The 20,964-nt window shown below is 44.2% G+C and overlaps 1 protein-coding gene across 1 annotated transcript in view; it reads right to left on the bottom strand.

Annotated features, from left to right (window-relative positions):
* PKHD1 (PKHD1 ciliary IPT domain containing fibrocystin/polyductin) overlaps positions 1-20,964 on the bottom strand; it is a 483,679-nt gene that overhangs the window by 241,446 nt on the left and 221,269 nt on the right. The window contains exon 36 of the mRNA XM_066594190.1: positions 2,688-2,900. Coding sequence (XP_066450287.1) covers positions 2,688-2,900 — 213 coding nt within the window. The remainder of the gene's footprint in view (positions 1-2,687; positions 2,901-20,964) is intronic.

Raw genomic sequence — 20,964 nt, 5'->3', positions numbered from 1 at the left:
GACCGCAGCACCGACTGTTCATTGCAAGCAGCGAGAGACCGCAGCTCCAACTGTTCAACCCAAGCAGCGAGAGAGACCGCAGCACCGACTGTTCAACCCAAGCAGCGAGAGACCGCAGCACCGACTGTTCAACCCAAGCAGCATGAGACTGCAGCACCGACTGTTCAACCCAAGCAGCATGAGACCGCAGCACCGACTGTGCAACCCAAGCAGCATGAGACCGCAGCACCGACTGTTCAACCCAAGCAGCGAGAGACCGCAGCTCCAACTGTTCAACCCAAGCAGTGAGAGACAGCAGCATCGACTGTTCAACCCAAGCAGCATGAGACCGCAGCACCGACTGTTCAACCCAAGCAGTGAGTGACCGCAGCACCGACTGTTCAACCCAAGCAGTGAGAGACAGCAGCATCGACTGTTCAACCCAAGCAGCGAGAGACCGCAGTACCGACTGTTCATTGCAAGCAGCGAGAGAGCGCAGCATTGACTGTTTAAACCAAGCAGCGAGAGACCGCAGTACCGACTGTTCATTGCAAGCAGCGAGAGACCGCAGCACTGACTGTTTAATCCAAGCAGCGAGAGACCGCAGCACTAATTGTTTAACCCAAGCAGCGAGAGACCGCAGCACCGACTGTTCAACCCAAGTAGCAGAGATTCATCAAAGACCGCTCACTCATATTCATGTGCATGCAGTGGACTTGGCATCCAACAAGGTGGCCAAATATTACAAACATACCATCACAGACCCCCTCCCTCCCAATTAGTCGCCCGTGTAAATGCTTGCAACAAGTCATTCAGCGATTGCGACACTGAACAACAAGTGAGCTGCAATCTCTTTAGCGACTACTTCGACCGACTGTTCAGATGATAAGCGCACTACTTCCACGGACTTGTGATTTCCATGCATGTGAAAAAACTCAAGTGCTTCCAATAATTAAAAAAATAAATAAAAATTTAAATCGCACTTGCATGCAAACCGCATTTAATGAGTGTGCAACGTTTTCTTTTTAAAGGAGAGTCGACCAAATATAGGATATGCAGCGAGTTTTCAGTCTTGAAGCATCGCTGTGAGGGCTCAGACACACGGCGTTTGTACGCGCGTCTGTCAGTTGCATTTGCCGGCCGCATCTAAATAGAACCAATGCTTTTCAATGGGAGAGGACACATGTACGAATTTTACACGCGCACAAATGCACGCGGCGAAAATGATAGGACACCGGTTCACAGAACGGATGTAACTGCGGCAAACCGGTGTTCTGTGTATGTGAAACCTCTGGATGCTGTAGCATCCGGGGGTTTCACCTTGCGCTCAATGGGGCCGGCGGCAGCAGCGCCGACCCCATTGAGAACATATCCTGAAGATCGCGATCCTCTGCCACAGCTGTCACAGAGGAGAGCGAAGTTCTCCCATTGAATTCAATAGAGTCGGTGCTACAGCCGGCTCCACTGAAAGCAATGGGCTGCCGGGAAGCGCTGCAGTGATTTTCGGGGAAGGGCTTAAAGTATAAGCCCTTCCCTGAAAATCAATCCAAAAATGTATATATATATATATATATATATATATATATATATATATATAAAAGTATACCTACCTCTCTGTAGCTGCTGGGGTTCAGACGCGTCCAGCCGGCTCTTCTCCCTGCACTGCTATGAGGACAATGCTGTCACAGTGTTCAGTGACAAAGAGACCCCCCAGCAGAGATGAAGAAATCCTCTGCCACAGCTGTCACAGCTGTAGCAGAGGACCGCGATGTTCTCTGTATGTCAATGGGGCCGCCGCTGCTGCCGCCGGCCCCATTGACCACAAGTGAAACCCCTGGATGTGACAGCATCCAGGGTTTTCACATCCAAGGAATCCCCTGCTGCAGCTGTCACAGCCGCAGCAGGGGATAGCGGGCAGCAATCTATTTGAGCTGATAAACGCTGCTAGCAGCATTTTTTCCGCCGTGACGCCCGCTTTGGTCACGCAAATTTATGAACGCATAACTGATGCATTCGAACATGTGTGCGTTAAAACGCCCGCGTGACTGAGGCCTGGGAGAAAAATTGCTCATGTGAATAACTCGCGCAAGGTGCGTCCAGATCGCTATCGGACAGAACTTGCACATGAAATTCAGCCATGTGAATACACCCTTAGGCCTTCCGCACATGAGCGGCATTTTGACACTCAGTTAGCGGCTAACGGAGCTCAAAATCGCATAAACGAATAGCCACAACCAAGTTGCAGGTATTCTTCATGATTTTATCGTCTATTCACAGGCCTGGCTGCGATGAAATAACGCTGCAGCCCTGAAATCCCGCGGTCGGCAGAATGACTTTTAATGATTTTAAATGCCTCAACTAGAGGTGCGCGTCATCGTAGAAGCGCTCACCGCTGCTAAACTTCCTCACCCTCCCTCTTTCGGACGTCTTCCATAGGAGGCTATGAAGTCTTCTGCATTGGTTTGTCAATAGATAGGACCAGTCCAATCTTTGGACGCCCCCAAAAAATTTGGTGTTAAAATAAAGCGCCTCTTGTGCAATCTTATGATGCGCAATTTTTTGGGTGCGTCCAAAAAATCGTTTGTCTGAAGGAACCCATAGGAAACTATTGTTCTTACGGACACGATTAATGGACGCACCAACATCACGTCAAAATGACCTCTGTGTGAACGAGGCCTTAAAGGAATAAACCGACTGCGCAGACTCACCATGTATAGAGATAGATGCATTCCGAACAGCAAGAAACTTCACCCCGTATGGATACAGCGGAGCGGAGGACGCACTCCCGTGCAGCGTGATGTCTGCTTTTCCTTTGAACGGCTGAGAGGCGGTGCCCGCCTGAAGCTCCCCGCCATCTGATATCAGTATATAATGCGCCTGGAGATGAACATATCCTGATCCCGTGAATATCACTTTACCGCCTGGAAAAAATCAAGAAAAACTAGGTTTAACAAGTAGCATTTTCTTAGCATATAACTAATCACTACACATGAACTTCCACCTCCGGGGCCCGGGTGAAGATGGCCCCGAAACAGGCTGATGTCAGAGTAAACCAGACAAGTCACACAAATTGGCAAACCTCCCAACTTTTAGGTCGGCCAAAGAGGGACACTCATGTTTCATTGTGTGACAGATCCATTTTTTCATGTATTTCTATAAGATGAAATTGTTTTAATTTAAACATCAGCACAAAAATCATCAGAATATAGAAATTTGTAAGATCCAAATTGGACCAGATCATGGAAAAATATGCAAATCTGGGTCTTATTGGGTCTTCTACACAGTAAGTGTGGATAGATGAGGCAGTGATATAGTTGTAATATATGCTGTATAAGTTTATCAATGCAAATCTATTTTCCAGGTCAAAAACAGGGGCATTTAAGGGGCAAAAAAGGGGACAGAGGGACTCAGGTCTAAAGTAGGGACTGTTTCTCCAAAAGAAGGGAACTGGGACGGTGTAGAATTAGACTGGCATACGTTCAGCAGCTGGGAAATCTTACCAATCCAAAAACGAGATATTGGTGGCCCAAAACTTGGTGCACAGGTACAGAACGATCTATTATGGGAAGAGCCAATGCACCGAGACACATATTTGAGCTGGGAGCAGGCATGCTAAAGAGAAGCCATGACCACCATGTCTATGGGCAGCAGCTGGATCCCTCAATACAATAGGGGCGGACACTTAAGAAGGATTTTTAACAAAAAAACATCCTAAATTTGGTAATTAAAGCAGCTGAGCCAAGATAGGGTCTCCCGCTTTGGACCCTGCTCTATGGGCACCCCCAGTCCTTGTATTACAGGACGGCCATTCATGTGAATGGCTGTCTTGAAATGCATGTTCAAAAAATCCTAGAATGGTAGAGTTGGAAGGGACCTCCAGGGTCATCGGGTCCAACCCCCTGCTCAGTGCAGGATCACTTAATCATCCCAGACAGATGTCTGTCCAGCCTCTGTTTGAAGGCCTCACATTGATGGAGACCTCACCACCTCCAGTGGCAACCTGTTCACTTATTCATCACCCTCACTGTCTAATATCCAATCTGTGCCTCTCCCCTTCAGTTTTATCACATTACTTCTAACTGCTCCATATGTTCCCTGCCGCTGTAAGGTGTGTGGGGGGGATGAGGGGGCATAGGGGGGTAAATCCCTTTTGATATGATCGCTTATAAATGGGTAGAAGGACCTTCAGAAACAGAGGTCACATGAATGTGACATAACCAATGTCCTGAAAGTCTCTAGGACTAGCTCTGTGTGCTGGGGCTGTACATAAGGACTAAACCTTGTCTCCCCAGAGATATCACAGTGGCCATTTCGGCCCATAGACTTGAATGGTGTGTGTGGCAGCAGCAAGAGCTGCTTCACAGAGGCAGAGACAGACTCCAGACCATGGTGTTGGTGGCAGCATTTCGAGAGCCACATTCAGGGTTGTGAAGGACGTGGCAGCAGCTGTTATCAGAGATCCAGCAGAGATGTCAGTGAGAGGGCCCGATGATCCAAGGGCCAAAAGATTACAGACTGCATGGAAATCTAAGATCAGTCCAACAACTTTAGTGTTCGCATACTAGGGGTGGTGACAATAGCAGACAAGCTTGGACTGAAGGAGGTTTTTCCCAGGGACTGTAATACGAGGAACACAAGAATTGGGAAGACACAGTGAGATGTGTCGTTCTTAGTAAGATAAACAGAGTTATATGATTTTTACAGAGTTATAGAATGTTCACATGATATAAGATGCTCCTTGATATGATATGACGTATAAAACAGTGTGCCAGAGGACTTCGGGAATGGCAGCGCTGCACACTTATACAAGATTTACATGAGACTTAAGATGATATCACCTATGGTGTGGGGGGCTCCTGGAAGTTATGTACTCTGTGCTCTACTCTGGTACCTACAATGCATCAGGCTGCGAGGTTGACATGCCACCGGCCTTCGGTAATACGGAGTGCAATGATGAGTATGAAGTAGCACAAGGATAGTGCTTAGTGATGATGGATGTAAGTGCATCTATCGGTTATCAAATGTATTGTATTAATTCACAGATTAAACCGTTTGCATAGAATAATTGAATAGAATCCATAAAAAAAGCAAAAATAACGTACTTAGAAGATCTTCTACTTAGTCAACAGTGAGTTGGCTCGGAGGACAGATGGCATTAAGAGGATGCGGTCATATATAAATTTACAAGCACCAAGGCCAGCAGAAAGACAAGACGCAGCAGCGCTAATTGTCCAAACATACCCGTACTCCTCGCGCACTGAACGCAGAATAAATAGACAAGGCCGAAGCTCTACAGAGGAGCAGATCCTTCCAGCTCCAGAGAACTTGACCCCGTCTCGAAAAAGCCAAAACCAAACATGCCTCCAGCGCTCTGCGCTGACCCTTAAATTGTTTGTTACAGCTCTATGAGAAACCTCGCAATGTCCTACAAGCAACCTCAGATAATTTTATAAAAAATCAATCAACTATTGTTATTGTGGAGGAAAACAAGCGCGGCCAATGTGGTACAGCGACACACGGCGACTTGTAGTCCTGATATGCAGAGATTCAGTATATTGGCTGCTTCATCTTCTGGCTTGTTCTAAGGCAGATTGGGCCTGGGCAAGTGGTAGGTGTTCGACTTTTCTTTTTAACTACAATAGAATGTAACTTGATGTTTGCTGTATCCCGGGTATTGTCATAATCTATAGCATTGTAGGAATTTAGAAACCCACAGCACCCACAATATGGCAAAGAAACTCCCAATAGAGAGGAACCACGTTGAGTATAGACGAAGGCAACAGCCACAATCTGGTTGTGAATCATCAACCTCCGTATAGTCCAATGTGTATTAGTGTGGCAGCATAAAGTGGTGCAAATAGCCGTTCAAAGTGATAAATATTTTATTATTCCATGGAGTCAGTATCAGGCAACGTTTGGCCTTTATCAAGCCACTTATCCTATGTAGCCATGCAGGGAGTCCATGCTAGAAAATAGGATAGGAGTAGTTAGGATACCCACAGGTCACTCAAATTCCATCTTTTATTTGCAAAAAGTGCTCAGCATGTTCAACAGCGACGTTTCAACAGCATACCAGCTTGACAAAGACGGCAGGTATGTTGTTGAAACGTCGCTGCTGAACATGCTGAGGACTTTTTGCAAAAAAAAGATGGAATTCGAGTGACCTGTGCATATCCTAACTACTCCTTTGGTGTTGCCTCTCCTCAGTATATACACATAGAGGTGAGGTAGATTCTCCTCAGTACATACACAAAGAGGTGAGGTAGATTCCCCTCAGTATATACACATAGAGGTGACGTAGATTCTCCTCAGTATATACAAATATAGGTAAGGTAGATTCTCCTCAGTATATACACATAGAGGTGAGGTAGATTCTCCTCAGTATATACACATAGAGGTGAGGTAGATTCTCCTCAGTATATACACATAGAGGTGAGGTAGATTCTCCTCAGTTTATGCACATAGAGGTGAGGTAGATTCTACTCAGTATATACACATAGAGGTGAGGTAGATTCTCCTCAGTATATACACATAGAGGTGAGGTAGATTCTCCTCAGTATATGCACATAGAGGTGAGGTAGATTCTCCTCAGTATATACACATAGAGGTAAGGTAGATTCTCCTCAGTATATACACATAGAGGTAAGGTAGATTCTCCTCAGTATATACACATAGAGGTGAGGTAGATTCTCCTTAGTATATACACATAGAGGTGAGGTAGATTCTCCTCAGTATATACACATAGGGGTGAGGTAAATTCTCCTCAGTATATACACACAGAGGTGATGTAGATTCTCCTCAGTATATACACAGAGAGGGGACGTAGATTTCCCTAGGTATATACACACATAGGTGAGGTACATTCTCCTCAGTATATGCACATAGAGGTGAAGTAGATTGTCCTTAGTATATACATACAGATGTGAGGTAGATTCCGCTCAGTATATACACATAGAGGTGAGGTAGATTCTGTTTAGAATATATACATAGAGGTGAGGTAGATTCTCCTCAGTATATACACACAGAGGTGAGGTAGATTCTCCTTAGTATATACACATAGAGGTGAGGTAGATTCTCCTCAGTATATACACATAGGGGTGAGGTAGATTCTCCTCAGTATATACTCATAGGGGTGAGGTAAATTCTACTCAGTATATACACACAGGGGTGAGGTAAATTCTACTCAGTATATACACACACAGAGGTGAGGTAGATTCTCCTCAGTATATACATAGAGGTGAGGTAGATTCTCCTAGGTATATACACAGTGGTAAGGTAGATTCCCCTGACTATATACACACAGAGGTGAGGTACATTCTCCTCAATATATACACAAAGGTGAGGTAGAGTCTCCTCAGTATATGCACATAGAGGTGAGGTAAATTCTCCTCAGTATATACACACAGAGGTGAGGTAGATTCTCTTCGGTATATACACACATAGAGGTGAGGTAGATTCTCTTCAATATATACACATAGAGGTGAGGTAGATTCTCTTCAATATATACACATAGAGGTGAGGTAGATTCTCCTCAGTATATACACACAGAGGGGAGGTAGATTCTCCTCAGTATATACACATAGAGGTGAGGTAGATTCTCCTCAGTATATACACATAGAGGTGAGGTAGATTCTCCTCAGTATATACACATAGAGGTGAGGTAGATTCTCTTCAGTATATACACATAGAGGTGAGGTAGATTCTCCTCAGTATATACACATAGAGGTGAGGTAGATTCTCCTCATTATATACACATAGAGGTGAGGTAGATTCTCCTCAGTATATACACACAGAGGTGAGGTAGATTCTCCTCATTATATACACACATACATACAAATCCTTTCTCTAGACTTTGATGGTTTCTAAGAAAAGAACTGTTATGTGTCATGGATTTTCACAGTTTTTCACAGTTAGATTAAATATTGAAGTTGCGACCCCTTTACTCTTCCTATTAGGACGTAAAGAATGGTCATGGCAAATGTTATGTTTGTGCTGTTCAGATGTGTGTTATTAATCACATCACATGGGAGGTCCCTTACTTTTGCACTTAGCATTGATTATAAAAGTGGTGACCCCTTTACTTTTCCTGTTTAGTCATGTTTGTACGACACCGGGAAGTTAGAGAATTAGATTAGGTACATTACATAGGGGGTCACTTACTTTTGCAATTAGAATTGAAAAATCAAGTTGTGACCCCTTTACTTTTCCTATGTACGGCCTATAGAATGCTTGTGCCAAATTTAATGTTTGTATGACAGCGGGAAGTTATATTACATAGTGGTACTCTTACTTTTGGACTTAACATTGAATAATCATGTTATGACGCCTTAAACGTTCCTATTTAGGACCTAAAGAACTGAGTGCCAAATTTCATGCTTGTACGACACTGGGAAGTTAAGCCCAATATCCACTTGCACGCTCAGATTCCACTGCTAAATCCTGCAGTGGAATCCGAGCGTGCCCGTGAACATGGAGAAAAAAAGACATTTTCTTACCACTCCGGATCGAGCAGGGGTCTCCTCCATCGTGGCCGGATCTTGTTTCTCCAGCACAACGGATGTGCAGTGCTCTTTTTATTTTCAAATCTGATTTCCCACGACAGCTGTGGGTGGTCTGCAGATTAGACAGCTTCCATTGACTTCAATGAAAGCCGTTCACGTGGGATCCGCAGGAAAATAGAGCATGCTGCGATTTCTTTGCATGTGTGCGATCTGCACGCCGGGAAAAAAAAATCACATTCGCATGCTTTTTACTGTCCTGCAAACGCTAATGCATCCCTATAGGTGACTTGATTTGTGGATCTCCCGCGTGGGTTCCACAAATCAAATCCGCCCATGGACATTGGACCTTAGATTAGGTACATTACACAGGGGCGCCAATACTTTTGCACTTAGCATTAAATAATCGTGTTGTGACCCATTTACTTTTCCTATTTAGGACCTAAAGAATGTTCCTGCCAAATTTCATGTTTGTGTGACATCAGGAAGTTAGAGAATTAGCGGTGAGTCTGTGAGTGAGTTAGGGCTTTCACCTTTATATATATATATATATATATATATATATATATATATAGTTATAAGTACTAGTTATATTCTTGAATTGTCTCTTATTATACATGTAGATTTGTTTTTAGTGTCAGCCATGACTCTTAGAACTTTTAAAAGTATATATGTATTCAGAAGAAGTTCATCCATAGGGATTAGTACAGTATATGTTGCTTTACATATCATAAGTTAGTATAACAATATTATTTTTCCCTTTTCTGTCAAATGATGTGAATTATGTGGAGAGGATCAGAGTCTGTCTTCGCGCTATAACTAGATTATGGATTACAGAGGGAATGTCAAACGGTTTAACAGATTTTAAATGGGAAGAAGAAGATTAAATAACGGGAGGCGGGAGCCGGTTAAGGAAATGTGTCATCTTGCTAAATTAGATTCCTTCATGAATCGTTAGTTATGATATACATTGCTGTGGTAAATACTCAAATATGTTTTCTGAATGTGAGATAATTAGAGGACGGATTAACATGTAGGAATGAAAGACTAGAAATGAATTCGGAAGTAAGACAGCCTTAAACTGAGGCAGAAGGGCAAAAGATTGCCCAAAAGTGGAGCCGTTATATGGCACGTGGGTGTTTGGCATGAGTTGCAGTAAAATCACAACCTCGATGTCTTCTATACTTGCTTTTTTAATTTTCTTTAATTAAGCTCAAAAACATTTCATTTTGGGAGCAATTAAGCATCCCAGTACAACGTCATCACTTACACTTCAGGGATATCAATCTGACCTGTGAGAAGCACAAGCGATTGTAAATCATAGAATGGTAGAGTTGGAAGGGACCTCCAGGGTCATCTGGTCCAACCCCCTGCTCAGTGCAGGATCACTAAATCATCCCAGACAGATATTTGTCCAGCCGCTGAAGACTTCCATTGAAGAACTCCCCACCTCCCGTGGTAACCTGTTCCACTCATTGATCACCCTCACTGTCTAATATCTAATCTGTGTCTCCTCCCTTTCAGTCTCATCCCATTGCTTCTGGTCTTTCCTTGTGCAGATGAGAATAGGGCTGATCCCTCTGCACTGTGACAGCCCTTCAGATATTTGTAGACAGCTATTAAGTCTCCTCTCAGCCTTCTTATTTGCAGCTAAACATTCCCAGATCCTTTAACCGTTCCTCATAGGACATGATCTGCAGACCGCTCACCATCTTGGTAACTCTTCTCTGAACTTGCTCCAGTTTGTCTATGCCTTTTTTTTAAGTGGGGGAGCCCAGAGGAGCATGCATGGCCTTATAAGTCTTCCCACACTTACTAGGTACTTTCTCTAAGGACTAGCTTTACCTCTCCTGACCCATCATTAATTTTCATTTTGCATCTATAAAACAAAGATGTTACACAACCTTTAGGGCTCCTGCACACTTGTGTTTTTCTTGCACGTTTTTTTTCATGCGATCTCGCTGCGTTTTTTCACGCAATTGTCAATGGGACTTTCTAATGTTAAAAACGCATTGCAAGTTTGTGCTACTTTTGTGCGATGCGTTTTTAACATTAGAAAGTCCCATTGCCAATCACGTAAAAAAAACGCAGCGATATCGTGTAAAAAAATGTGCAAGAAAACCGCAAGTGTCCAGAGACCCTTGAGGACACTGCATGGAGACACTGAAATTGCTCCTTTAACCCTTTCCAATCCAATTTTGGATTCAGGGTTTCCTAAAAGGCTTTCTTTCTTTGTTGTTATACAACGGTGCCATCTGCTGGCTAAAGCCAATGTGTGTATACCAGAGAGGCTCCGACAGCAGAGTCGCTGGCAATAGATGGTAAGAATACCCTGCCGGACGTCTTCTGACATTGGAGCCGTACAAGCTTCAATCAGAATGTAGGAAGACGTCAGACAGTGGATCGGAAAGGGTTAAAGATGTAGCAGAAAGAATACATTGAAATCTGCTTGGAGTTGTATAAAACCATAAGCATGTTATACTTGTCTTACCCGATCCACTACAGCTCCCGTTTCAGTGATGCCCAGCTGCACTCTTCTTCTAGGCCCAGTGATGATGTCCTATCGGCACTCATCACCTCCTCTATGTATGATAGACTTTCAATATTTGTTGACAGATCCAGTCAAGCTAGTTGGAATTGGCCAACATCTGATATCTACAATCCCTCCCCGTTGTTCTCTTTAACGGAGCCAGGGACCTCATTACGAAGAGAAAGCTCTGCACTGTTTTTCACGCTGCCATATTAGATGTCTCCATGGTGCTCAGAGCAGAATACTTCAAGAAAAGAACAGCCATATAACTTCATAAAAGGGCCATTGAGGTAGGTAAGTAGAAGGTGGTTGGGTGGGCACTACAGTCCTGGGCAGAACTTAGTTTGGGGATTTTCTTTAGAGGTAATCCCACAAAGGATGTTAATCACTTAGCCACAGAGTATATGATAAATATATGATAGTGGGGTCTCCACTACTTCGGCTCCACCAATCACTGACTGGAAAGGGTGTTCCGAGTGAGTCGGTTCTTCACCACACTGCACCACCACAGTGAGGAAGACTTTGAATTGAAGGGGTCATCACATGTGCCTCTTGCCAATCTATTAGATGTCCATGGGGCTGACTGAAACAGCCAATATGGTGCTTAGTAGAAAAGGTGAATGTTATGGGGTACTTGAAGAGAGCAGGCCTAGTTCTGGTTAGTTCAATTGCCCCATTAGGTGCAAATAACCTGTACAGGATACCCCTCTCCATAGAAACTGCAAACAAGGTGGTTGGTAATAATGCAAGTGTCCACAAAAGGACATGTAGAGGGGAAAAGATGCCAGGCCCTTTTGTCCTGGGTGTCAAAAAATGCCACCATAATGAGGGAGCAGGATGATCACAGCATCAACCCAGGCCCATGTGATCCATGAGCTGGCACATGCTCAGTGTCACTTTGGTGTTGGATGCTGACCTGAGCATTTCTCTGCTGGTGTATGGATGGACTGGTCAGCTGGGGGGAAGGGGCATGTCCCAGCCAACCAATCAGCTCCTGTCTGTATACATTTAGTCCGGCTCCTCCTCATGAAGCACGCCCGTTATGCTTTTCATCTGAAGGTGCTTTTGGTCAAGTTGGCAACTCCTGCCCTGTTCCACTGTCAGACAAGTCTGTTTGGTGCTAGGATATTTGGGGTGTATTTACATCTTTCTCCTGTATTATTGCTTTTTCTGCATTGGTATTTCAGCTGTTTCATTTTAAATGGTATCCCTGTCATCCAACTAGGGAGAATCAGGATAGCCTCAGGTTCTTGACGTGGGGTTGTCCTTATCAGGGCGAGTGCTCCACTTTTAGGTAGGGTCTCAATGTATTAGTAGGTTAGATCAGATTTCCCACGTCTTCTTTTCGTTATTTTGTGTTCTCAGCATTAGAATTTTGTGTGTGTATCCGTCCTTAGAGACATCAATTTAAATCCAATCCAGGCAAGGTTTTTGCATCCACTTCGGACATAACACCAATTTAATCTTTGTTAGGTGACCAGACCTCTGTTATGTGCGCCACTACGCTGAACTACAGGATTTGACAGACTGTCTTAGGCACAAATATGACAATTTTACAGTATCATGAATTTGGAAATGAAATGTTCCCTGCTCTGGTAGCAACAGAAACCTGTGCAAATAAAAGATTAAGAATCCACCCACACCACCTGCTCCTGCTGTAAGTGAATCTCTTATTATCAGGACTTCAGCGGATGATTCCCTTGTGTTTCCTTTTTAATTTGAATTACTTCTTCTGTTCTTCCCACCAATTGATATTACGTCATGGTTTATTACTGATGAGTAGTGATATGAAATCTCTATGTACTAAATACGGCATAGAGGTCAGGTATGTATGTGTTACACACAAAGGAACGAAAACAACATGTCAGTAATACAGGCGACAGCATTACATTAGCAATCAAAATGTATCAGCCTCCATAGTAGATCAGGTGTATTTGCCAAATTTACAAACCTTCAGCTGTTTACAAAATCAAATCAGACAAAAACAATTTAAATAGCTCAACACAACCTATATAACAAGAGGTTTCTCCAAATTCACCACAAAATGCCATGTTTAATGACTACTGCAGTCTCAGAATTATTCAAAACCCTGAATAGAATCCCTCAGAAGGCCACATATTTGCAAATCAGGATCTGGATTAAATGCACCTAGTGCAACTAATCAAGGACTTCAGGTGTGCTCGAGATAAAACACATCAAATACCTGAACTGAGTAAGGTTTGTTGAATGCGATGTTTGATTGCATGCTATAATGATGTGTAAGGTCCCTTTTACACAGGCCGATAATCGTGTATATTCTCGAGGGAATTTGAACAATTAGCGTTCAGTGTAAATGCAAGCAGAGACAATGAACAATAATTGGTTTGGTTATCATTCTGTTTCTGCATGCATAAAAACTGAACAACAATCGACCCGTGTAAATAGATAGTCATTTATCTATGGATGACAGCCTGTTTATTGTGAATGGAGATGGGCGGCCGGAAGTGATTCCCAGCCCGCTCGCCTGCATTCATTGAGCGATAGTCACTCCTGTGTAAAAGTACAGGAGCAATTATTGCTGGGATGACTGTTGGGCACATTTGCGCCTGACAATCGCCAATGTAAAGGATCCCTAAGTCAAGAGAGTGGTCGAAAATGTTAGGATAAGAGTTCATTGCACAACCAAGATAAAGGATACACAAACATAGCAAAGGCACTGGATGGTCATAAAGGTACAGTTGGAAGCATAGTTTGCAACTGGAAGAAAGAAAGCTATGTATGATAACACCGGGTGTTACCAGTTTCCTGAAGAGGCAGGTGGTCAAAAAAGTGATTGCAAAAGACCGTTTTAAGGTTTCCGTTTGCACAGAAAGCCACATACTAAACGCTAAAGGTCTTCATTCCCGAATTCCAAGACCTCTACTGACCCAAAAACACAAAAATAGTCAGCTCCAATAAGCTCAAAACCATATAAATAACCCCCAGAGATTCTGGGATTCTGTTCTGTGGAGCGATAAAATAAAATTGGAACTTTTTGGGCCTCTGGATCAGTGGTATGTCTGGAGGAGGAAGAATGAAACATACACTGAAAAGAGCATCTTGCCTACAGTGAAGCATGGCAGTGGCTCGGAGATCCTACAGTGAAGCCTGGCGGTGGCTCAGTGATGCTTGGGGGCTGCTTTGCTTCTTCCGGCGCTGGAAACCTGCTGCATGTGGAGGGCAAGATGGGTTCAATCAACTATCAGGAAATCCTAGAAGAAAATATCACATATTCGGTGAGGAAGCTGAACGTTGGGCATCACTGAACCTTCTAATCCCAAGCATACTTCAAGGTTTACCAAGGCTTGGTTTCAGAAGAGGTTCTGAAGGTTCTGGAGTGGCCATCACAGTTACCTGACTTGAACCCATAGAAAATCTTTGGACATGCATTTTGTGTTGAATTTAGAGAAACCCCTTGTTATATTAGTTGTGTTGAGCTTTTTTAGGATTCTTCCACATCTGGGCTGTGGATTCTGCTTTCCTTTTCTGTATGTAGAGCAGGAAAAAGGAATCTGCGTGGCCGAATGGTTCCGTCTGTGGAAGGAACCAAACAGTGCCAGTGGACCTTATAGTCAGCTGACTGGCTTTTGGACAGAAGAAAAAGTGTTGTCTAAAGCCCACCTTGGCACAGTCTTGTACACCTGGACTATTTTGACTAAAAAGATATGTCTGTATCTGGAACTGCCTTACCGGCTATAGGGGAATCAACTCCCAGTCTCTTTCATCCTCCAAAATTACACCAACCATACCTGGACAATAACATAGTCTCTCTCAGGGGGTAAGGTCTCCATTCTCTAAGTGGTACATGATTCAGGTATCAATGACCAAAGCTCTCTCAACTCTTCAGTCCTACTCTGCATAAGATTTATGCACGGCTATTTTGGGATCAGCCTACACTTTTCTCGGTGTCAGTCCATTCTCTCTGGTTCAGTTCAGCTGATCTTCTCCTCAATTGCCTTCTTTTTTAGAGCCTGTCAGCTCTCCTCTGCTTTCACACACGGATCCCGACGTGCTCTCCCTGCCAGCTCTCCTCCGTTTACACACATATTTCCTGACTTGCTCTCCTTGTCAACTCTCTTCTGCTTACCAACGTGGATCCTGACTTCCTCTCCAAGTGATGTGCAGCATCCGAGGAGCGGGCCCCAGCCTTAGGAGACAGTGGAGTAGAGTTTTAGGCCTTGTCTCGCTGGCTCTACCGTCTCCCACCTGGAGAGTAACCAGGGACACGTCCAAGGGGCCGAGGGCAGGCTATTAAATAGGTTAATCCACTAGTGGTTTACCTTAGTCCTTTTGTCACGAGTGACGCCACTGTTCTGTCCTCTGCGGTGAATTCTAGATGATGGAATATAGAGTCCACACACGCAGAGTTGAGGTTTAAAGGCAGAACCGGGAATGGTGGGTAAAGTCATTTACCTGGAACACAACTTGAAATAATTCAATAACATTTTTACATCCACCAGCAAGACACTGGTGCAGGAGGGCACGTGGTGTAACAGGGAGGACAGAGGGACCTTCACAGGCCAAATTATCCATGGATCTCTGTTCCCAGACACCTTTCCACAAACACTCACCAACTCTCCACACTCATGGAGCAGGAACGTACACTCAGTGCTGCACGGTGGATTCACGCAGGTTTGCAGTTTCTCTTGCGCTGTTCAGCATAGAGGCCTGGGTAGGTTAGGCCCAGGACACACACAGCACCCTCTCTCTCCCTCTTCCCTGCACACAGACTGAGGGTGTCTATGGGCAGACAGGCTCCTGACTTGGCACACCAAAGCTGAAGGCTGATGGAAAAGGCCCAATCATGCACCTTGCAACCACATACATAAAACAAGGTCACATGACATACAAAAGATACATTTCCAGACATAACCCAGACAGTAAACCATTCAGTGCTGCAGAAGTGCAATACACGTCATATTCACACAACACAGATACACTGACAATACGGTAAGCACAAGACAACTACATTCATGCTTATGAAGGGGCCCCACTAACTCTGGGTCACTACAGATGTACATCGTCAGGCTGCGTGGTGCCTTACAGAACAAGATCCTTCAGACCAGATAACATTTTTCAGAAGCCCATCCACACTAAAGCCTTGGTTTCCTGTTTTTACGGGACAACATTGAAAGTTGGTGCAGTCTTCTGCTGCTGCAGCCCATCCATTCACGGTCCAATGTGCTGTATGTTCAGAAATACTGTTCGGCACACCAACACTATAACAAATAGCTGTAATAATACCACCATTGGATTCTAGCCCAACACACAGACCTCACATTCGGGTCCCTGGAAACTTCAAGAGATTTTCTTGACTATCCAAGGTGTACATAATTTTCATTGCACCAAATGCCAGTGACGGTCACTCTCTAAGCACCCACAGTGTTGCAGAGCCAGTCCTTCTCCCAACATTGTTCGGACTTCAAGAATATCTCAACTTGATGACTATGAGCTCCATCAACTTCCGTACTCTTAGTAAAAAAGAGACCATGTCGGTCTGCCAAGCTACTTGTCCATTCCTATTGTACATGTGTCATTAGTACTTCTGGCGAGTTACTTGCCCCTTTGATACACTTAGCCCTTTAGATCATTGAGAAGGTTCACTGAACATCCACATCTGCCCACCTTCTCCAAAAACAGGAGTCATGGCCCATTGCCATTGTGATCTCACTCCAACAGCACAAAGGTGGGCATGATACAATATCAAACACTTTCTGAGTACCTGGTTTACACAGGAGATCTTCTCCTCAATCTCTGGTTCGAGCCTCCTCACTGCCCTCACTGTTGGCTGGAAAAGCAGTAAAGTCTGACTAAGGACTTTTCATACGGGATGGAATAGGTTGAATGATGATCCCAGACAAGAGAATCCCCCACACACTATGTGCGATTACTTGGGAAGTGCAGAGGAGGATACCAGGACCTTACAGAGGATGTGTCCAGCTTCCTACAGTCGCCCGTGTAATCAGACAAGTTTACTGGCCAGCGACTAAGTGGACAGGCAGAGCGCTTTATGAACAACCTGCCAGATCATTAAGGAAGTGGTCCGGGATGTCTGACATCGGACTAAAAGATGCAGAGGCTTTTCAATAAGATTCTTTACCAAAAAGTGCGTCTTAAAAAAAAGTTAGAATTGCATTTTTTTGGTCCCCTCATCTCCAAGCAAATGTAATAAAAAGCGATCAAAAAGTCGTGTGTACTCCAAAATGATTCCAATAGAAACTACAGCACGTCCCGCAAAAAAACGAGCCACCGCCACACAACTATGTCGACGGAAAAATAAAGAAGTTATGGCTGTCAGAAGATGGCGGCAGAAAATATATTTTTTTCCAAAGATTTTTTAATTTTTTTAAAGTAGTACAGCCAAAAAACTATAGAAATGTTGTACCGTCGTAATCATACTGACCCGCAGAATAACATCATTTTTGCTGAGCAGTGTACACTGTCTCCCCCAAGAGAGGGTAGCATTGCGTTTTTTTTTCCTTTTCACTTTACTTAGAAAGTTTTAAAAACTTTTGAATACATTATATGGTACATAAAATAGTACTAGTGACTAATACAACTTGTCCAGAAAAAATAAGCCCTCAGACTTCTACGTCCATGGATGAATAAAAGTTATGATGTTTTTGAAAGTGTGTGTGGGGAAGGGGAGGTGGGGGGGTGTCCACCAAAATTGAAAAAGAAAAGAAAAGGGCCATGTCCTTAAGGGGTTAAAGCGCTGAGTAAAATAAATGCATTAACATGCAGGTGGACAGGTCTAGCTAAAAAAATACTGACCACTTGGATGCCACAAGTATTTCAGAATATCTGTCATGTTCCCAAACTGTTCTGGAACAAACAGCCCTAGTCGGCCGCCAAAAAGATGTTCCTGGCTGCACACTGGTGAATTATTTAGCTGGAGTAACGTGTGCTGTACTGAGGGACATAAATGTATAGCCGGGTGCCAAGTAGCAATGTGCTTTTTATTCTTATGCCTTCTGCTTACATACTCTGAAGAACGTAGAGTACAGATGGTGGGGGGTCCGGTGTCGGACCGGGGTGCCTGTCAGGCCCATACTACCTGTCTGAGATGCTGCAGGCTGCCTAGCCGTAGTGGGTGTCGCGGTAGGGGTGTCACACGGGCCTCGGGGTACGATGCGGACACCAGGCTCACAAAAAAATATATTTCATATTATAACAAATAAACTTGTTGGGCGCAGAAGCTTCTGTTGTAGATAAGTAATATGCGGTTATTCAGAAGCGTCCGACAACCGGACTAATTAAGAGTATGCTTAACTCTAACGAGAGTGGGGGATGGTAACAATCCATAGATCACAAAGATCAGCAACGACTTTACTGTAGAACACGTGTTCGCACCACCCAATGTTTCATCCCAGCAATGCCGGTCGCCCGCACATCGTCCATCCGGAAGTAACGCAAGTGTTATCTACTAACTTGTCCGCAACTGGTGGATGAATAGAATCCTCTGGTGTCGGCTCGAGCTCACATAGTTTAACTAGCAGGCCTGCTTTTACGTCACTAACCGTCTGCACACATCGGGCCTTTTCCTGAGGACCCACCTCACTTACATATCTCCAGCATGTTACGTACCGTAATGTAATGGTCTGGGGCGATAGTCTTTGGATGTCTATTGGGGGTACCCAGATTCACAGAGGTGCAGGATGATGTGAATCCTTTGTGATGATGTGAATCCTCTCTACCTGTAGCCCCTGCAGCTTTGTTCTCTTAGCAAATGTTGGTTCTGGTGCGTTATGGAGCTTCTCCAACACCGGCTGCCTCTTTTCTTGTAGCACTGTCACTCTCTAAGAGATTCCTGACATCCTTCTGTGACCCCTTTTGTCAAGAAGTTGTTTCTGCCAACAGGTCCCCTTTTGCTGGATGCGTTTCCTTGAGCACAACATTCTCGGTATACTTTCCACACCGTTACATGAGAACCCCACGTGGTCGGCAGTGACATCCCGGCCCGGCTAGTCTATCACCGATGACCGGCCTCGTTGGAAGTCGCTCCGATCGCTGGATCTTCCCATCTAATGTGGATTTACACTGAAACTGATCCACGGAAATCTTGTCACATGATTTTATGCTGCACTCCGGGGTCACATGGATAATTTGCATCCATGGAAGCACCAATCATGAAAAGGCCGGGTTTAATATGACTATTCAGTGTAAATCCATCCCTTTTCTTTCATATGAGGAAATACTTATGCAGATTTGCATGCGCATGAACGTAACGGTTTTACAGAACGAACAATGCTTTTTTGCGTGCGCATCGGCATATTTTACTGCTCTTTTGGCGCTCCAAGGTATGTTCATTTGCGTAGAGCAAACAAAGACACGCCAATTGAAAAGGCTAATTAGTCTAATGAGGTCCAGATGTCTTATTTTTCTACACAATTACGCACGGTTTAACGCATGTCCTTGCGTGTTGCGTGTGTATTTGCGCACTCCCATTGACTTCTATGGGGACCTTTGATGTGCAAATACGCAGTAAGGCCTTAGTCAGACGGGCGTTTTTTCGCGCGATTTGCGCATGCGCATGCGATTTGCGCATATATAGAACCAATGGTTCGCTATGGTATCGGTCACATGTCTGCTTTTTATGCGCATATGCGAAAAATTATAGGACACGACGATTCGCAGATCGCGCCTATCTGCGTTCTGCGTTTTATGTGTGCACCAAAATCATTTTTATCGCCGGTCAGACGAAGTTTCATGTGCATTTTGATGCGCACGGCGATTTTTCTCCGGTCAGACGGGCGTTTTGCTGCGACGATTAACGCGGCTAGGTGCAGATTTTTCCCGCGATTTTTCGCCTCCGGTCACGTGATTTGCGCATGCACATGCGACATGCGATGCGCAAATCGCGTGAAAAAACGCCCGTCTGACTAAGGCCTTAAATAGAAGATGCTCTTTTTTCTTTTCTGTGACGGAAATGCGTACAAAATACAGAAATGTGAAGTAACCCATTGAAATCAACAAGTTCTTTTCTCTGCGTATTGCATGTGCAAATGTGTGAAGCCAGCATTAGGCTACTTTCCCATGGAAGAGGACGATATCGCATTTGCCAAATTGCGAATTTGAAGCGCTTTTTTTTCATTAAAAATGGCTTCTGAGAAATTACGGTCCGCACTCACGAGACCGAGAATCGCAAGTGTTTCTCGTGGACTTCAATGGAAAGCATCACATTGCGCATCGCACGGCGTGCAGCTGCCATGCGATGTCTTTTAGGGTCCCATTGAGGACAATGGGCAAGGCGTTCCGACAGAACACCCAAAGACGGAACATACTGCGAGGAAAGAAGTCGCTTGTGAGAATTCTAAAGTATGGACGTCATATTTGCACAGGTTTTATGGGCATCAAACAAAACTCGCGCGAGAATATCGTGTGAAGGAGACGTTACATTCCAGATTCTTCTTCCACGAAACGAGGACTTTTTATCTGTACGGTGCACATCATTTTTTGAATCCATCTTTTTAGATCACATTCACTTTTTTATTACTATTAAATCAGCATAAAAATGCATAATAAAGCATAAAAATACTCTTTACCGTTCTTACTTTTCCCAAAACATTCATTTGATTTTTTTTTTCCCCGTTTCAGTGAGGACGGGCGAGCCGTATATGACAAAATAGCGGTGCATGAGAAAAAAAAAATACTGTAAATAAAAATCCACGCAATTAACAACAGTCTTTTCCCAAAGAGCTCCACGTGTGCGACGTGCCTGTTTTTCTTAACCGTTTAACTGCTGAATAAATCAAAAACACCTCAGGGCTGAAAACGACTGAAATTAGACAAAAGCTTACAACATCAGCGAGACAGGACGGCTGGAGAACCTGAATGCACGCGGCTTCCAGTGCGGGTTATTATAAATCGTTACTGGACAATCTAGCTGTAGATGGGTCTGGTGGCGGTAATATATAGAGGGGGACACGCATTACTTGC

Source organism: Eleutherodactylus coqui, chromosome 1 (assembly GCF_035609145.1).
Source record: "Eleutherodactylus coqui strain aEleCoq1 chromosome 1, aEleCoq1.hap1, whole genome shotgun sequence".
In the NCBI taxonomy this organism is placed as follows: Eukaryota; Metazoa; Chordata; class Amphibia; order Anura; family Eleutherodactylidae; genus Eleutherodactylus; species Eleutherodactylus coqui.
Note: the sequence above shows the minus strand (reverse complement) of the source record. Positions and strands in the feature narration are given on the sequence as shown.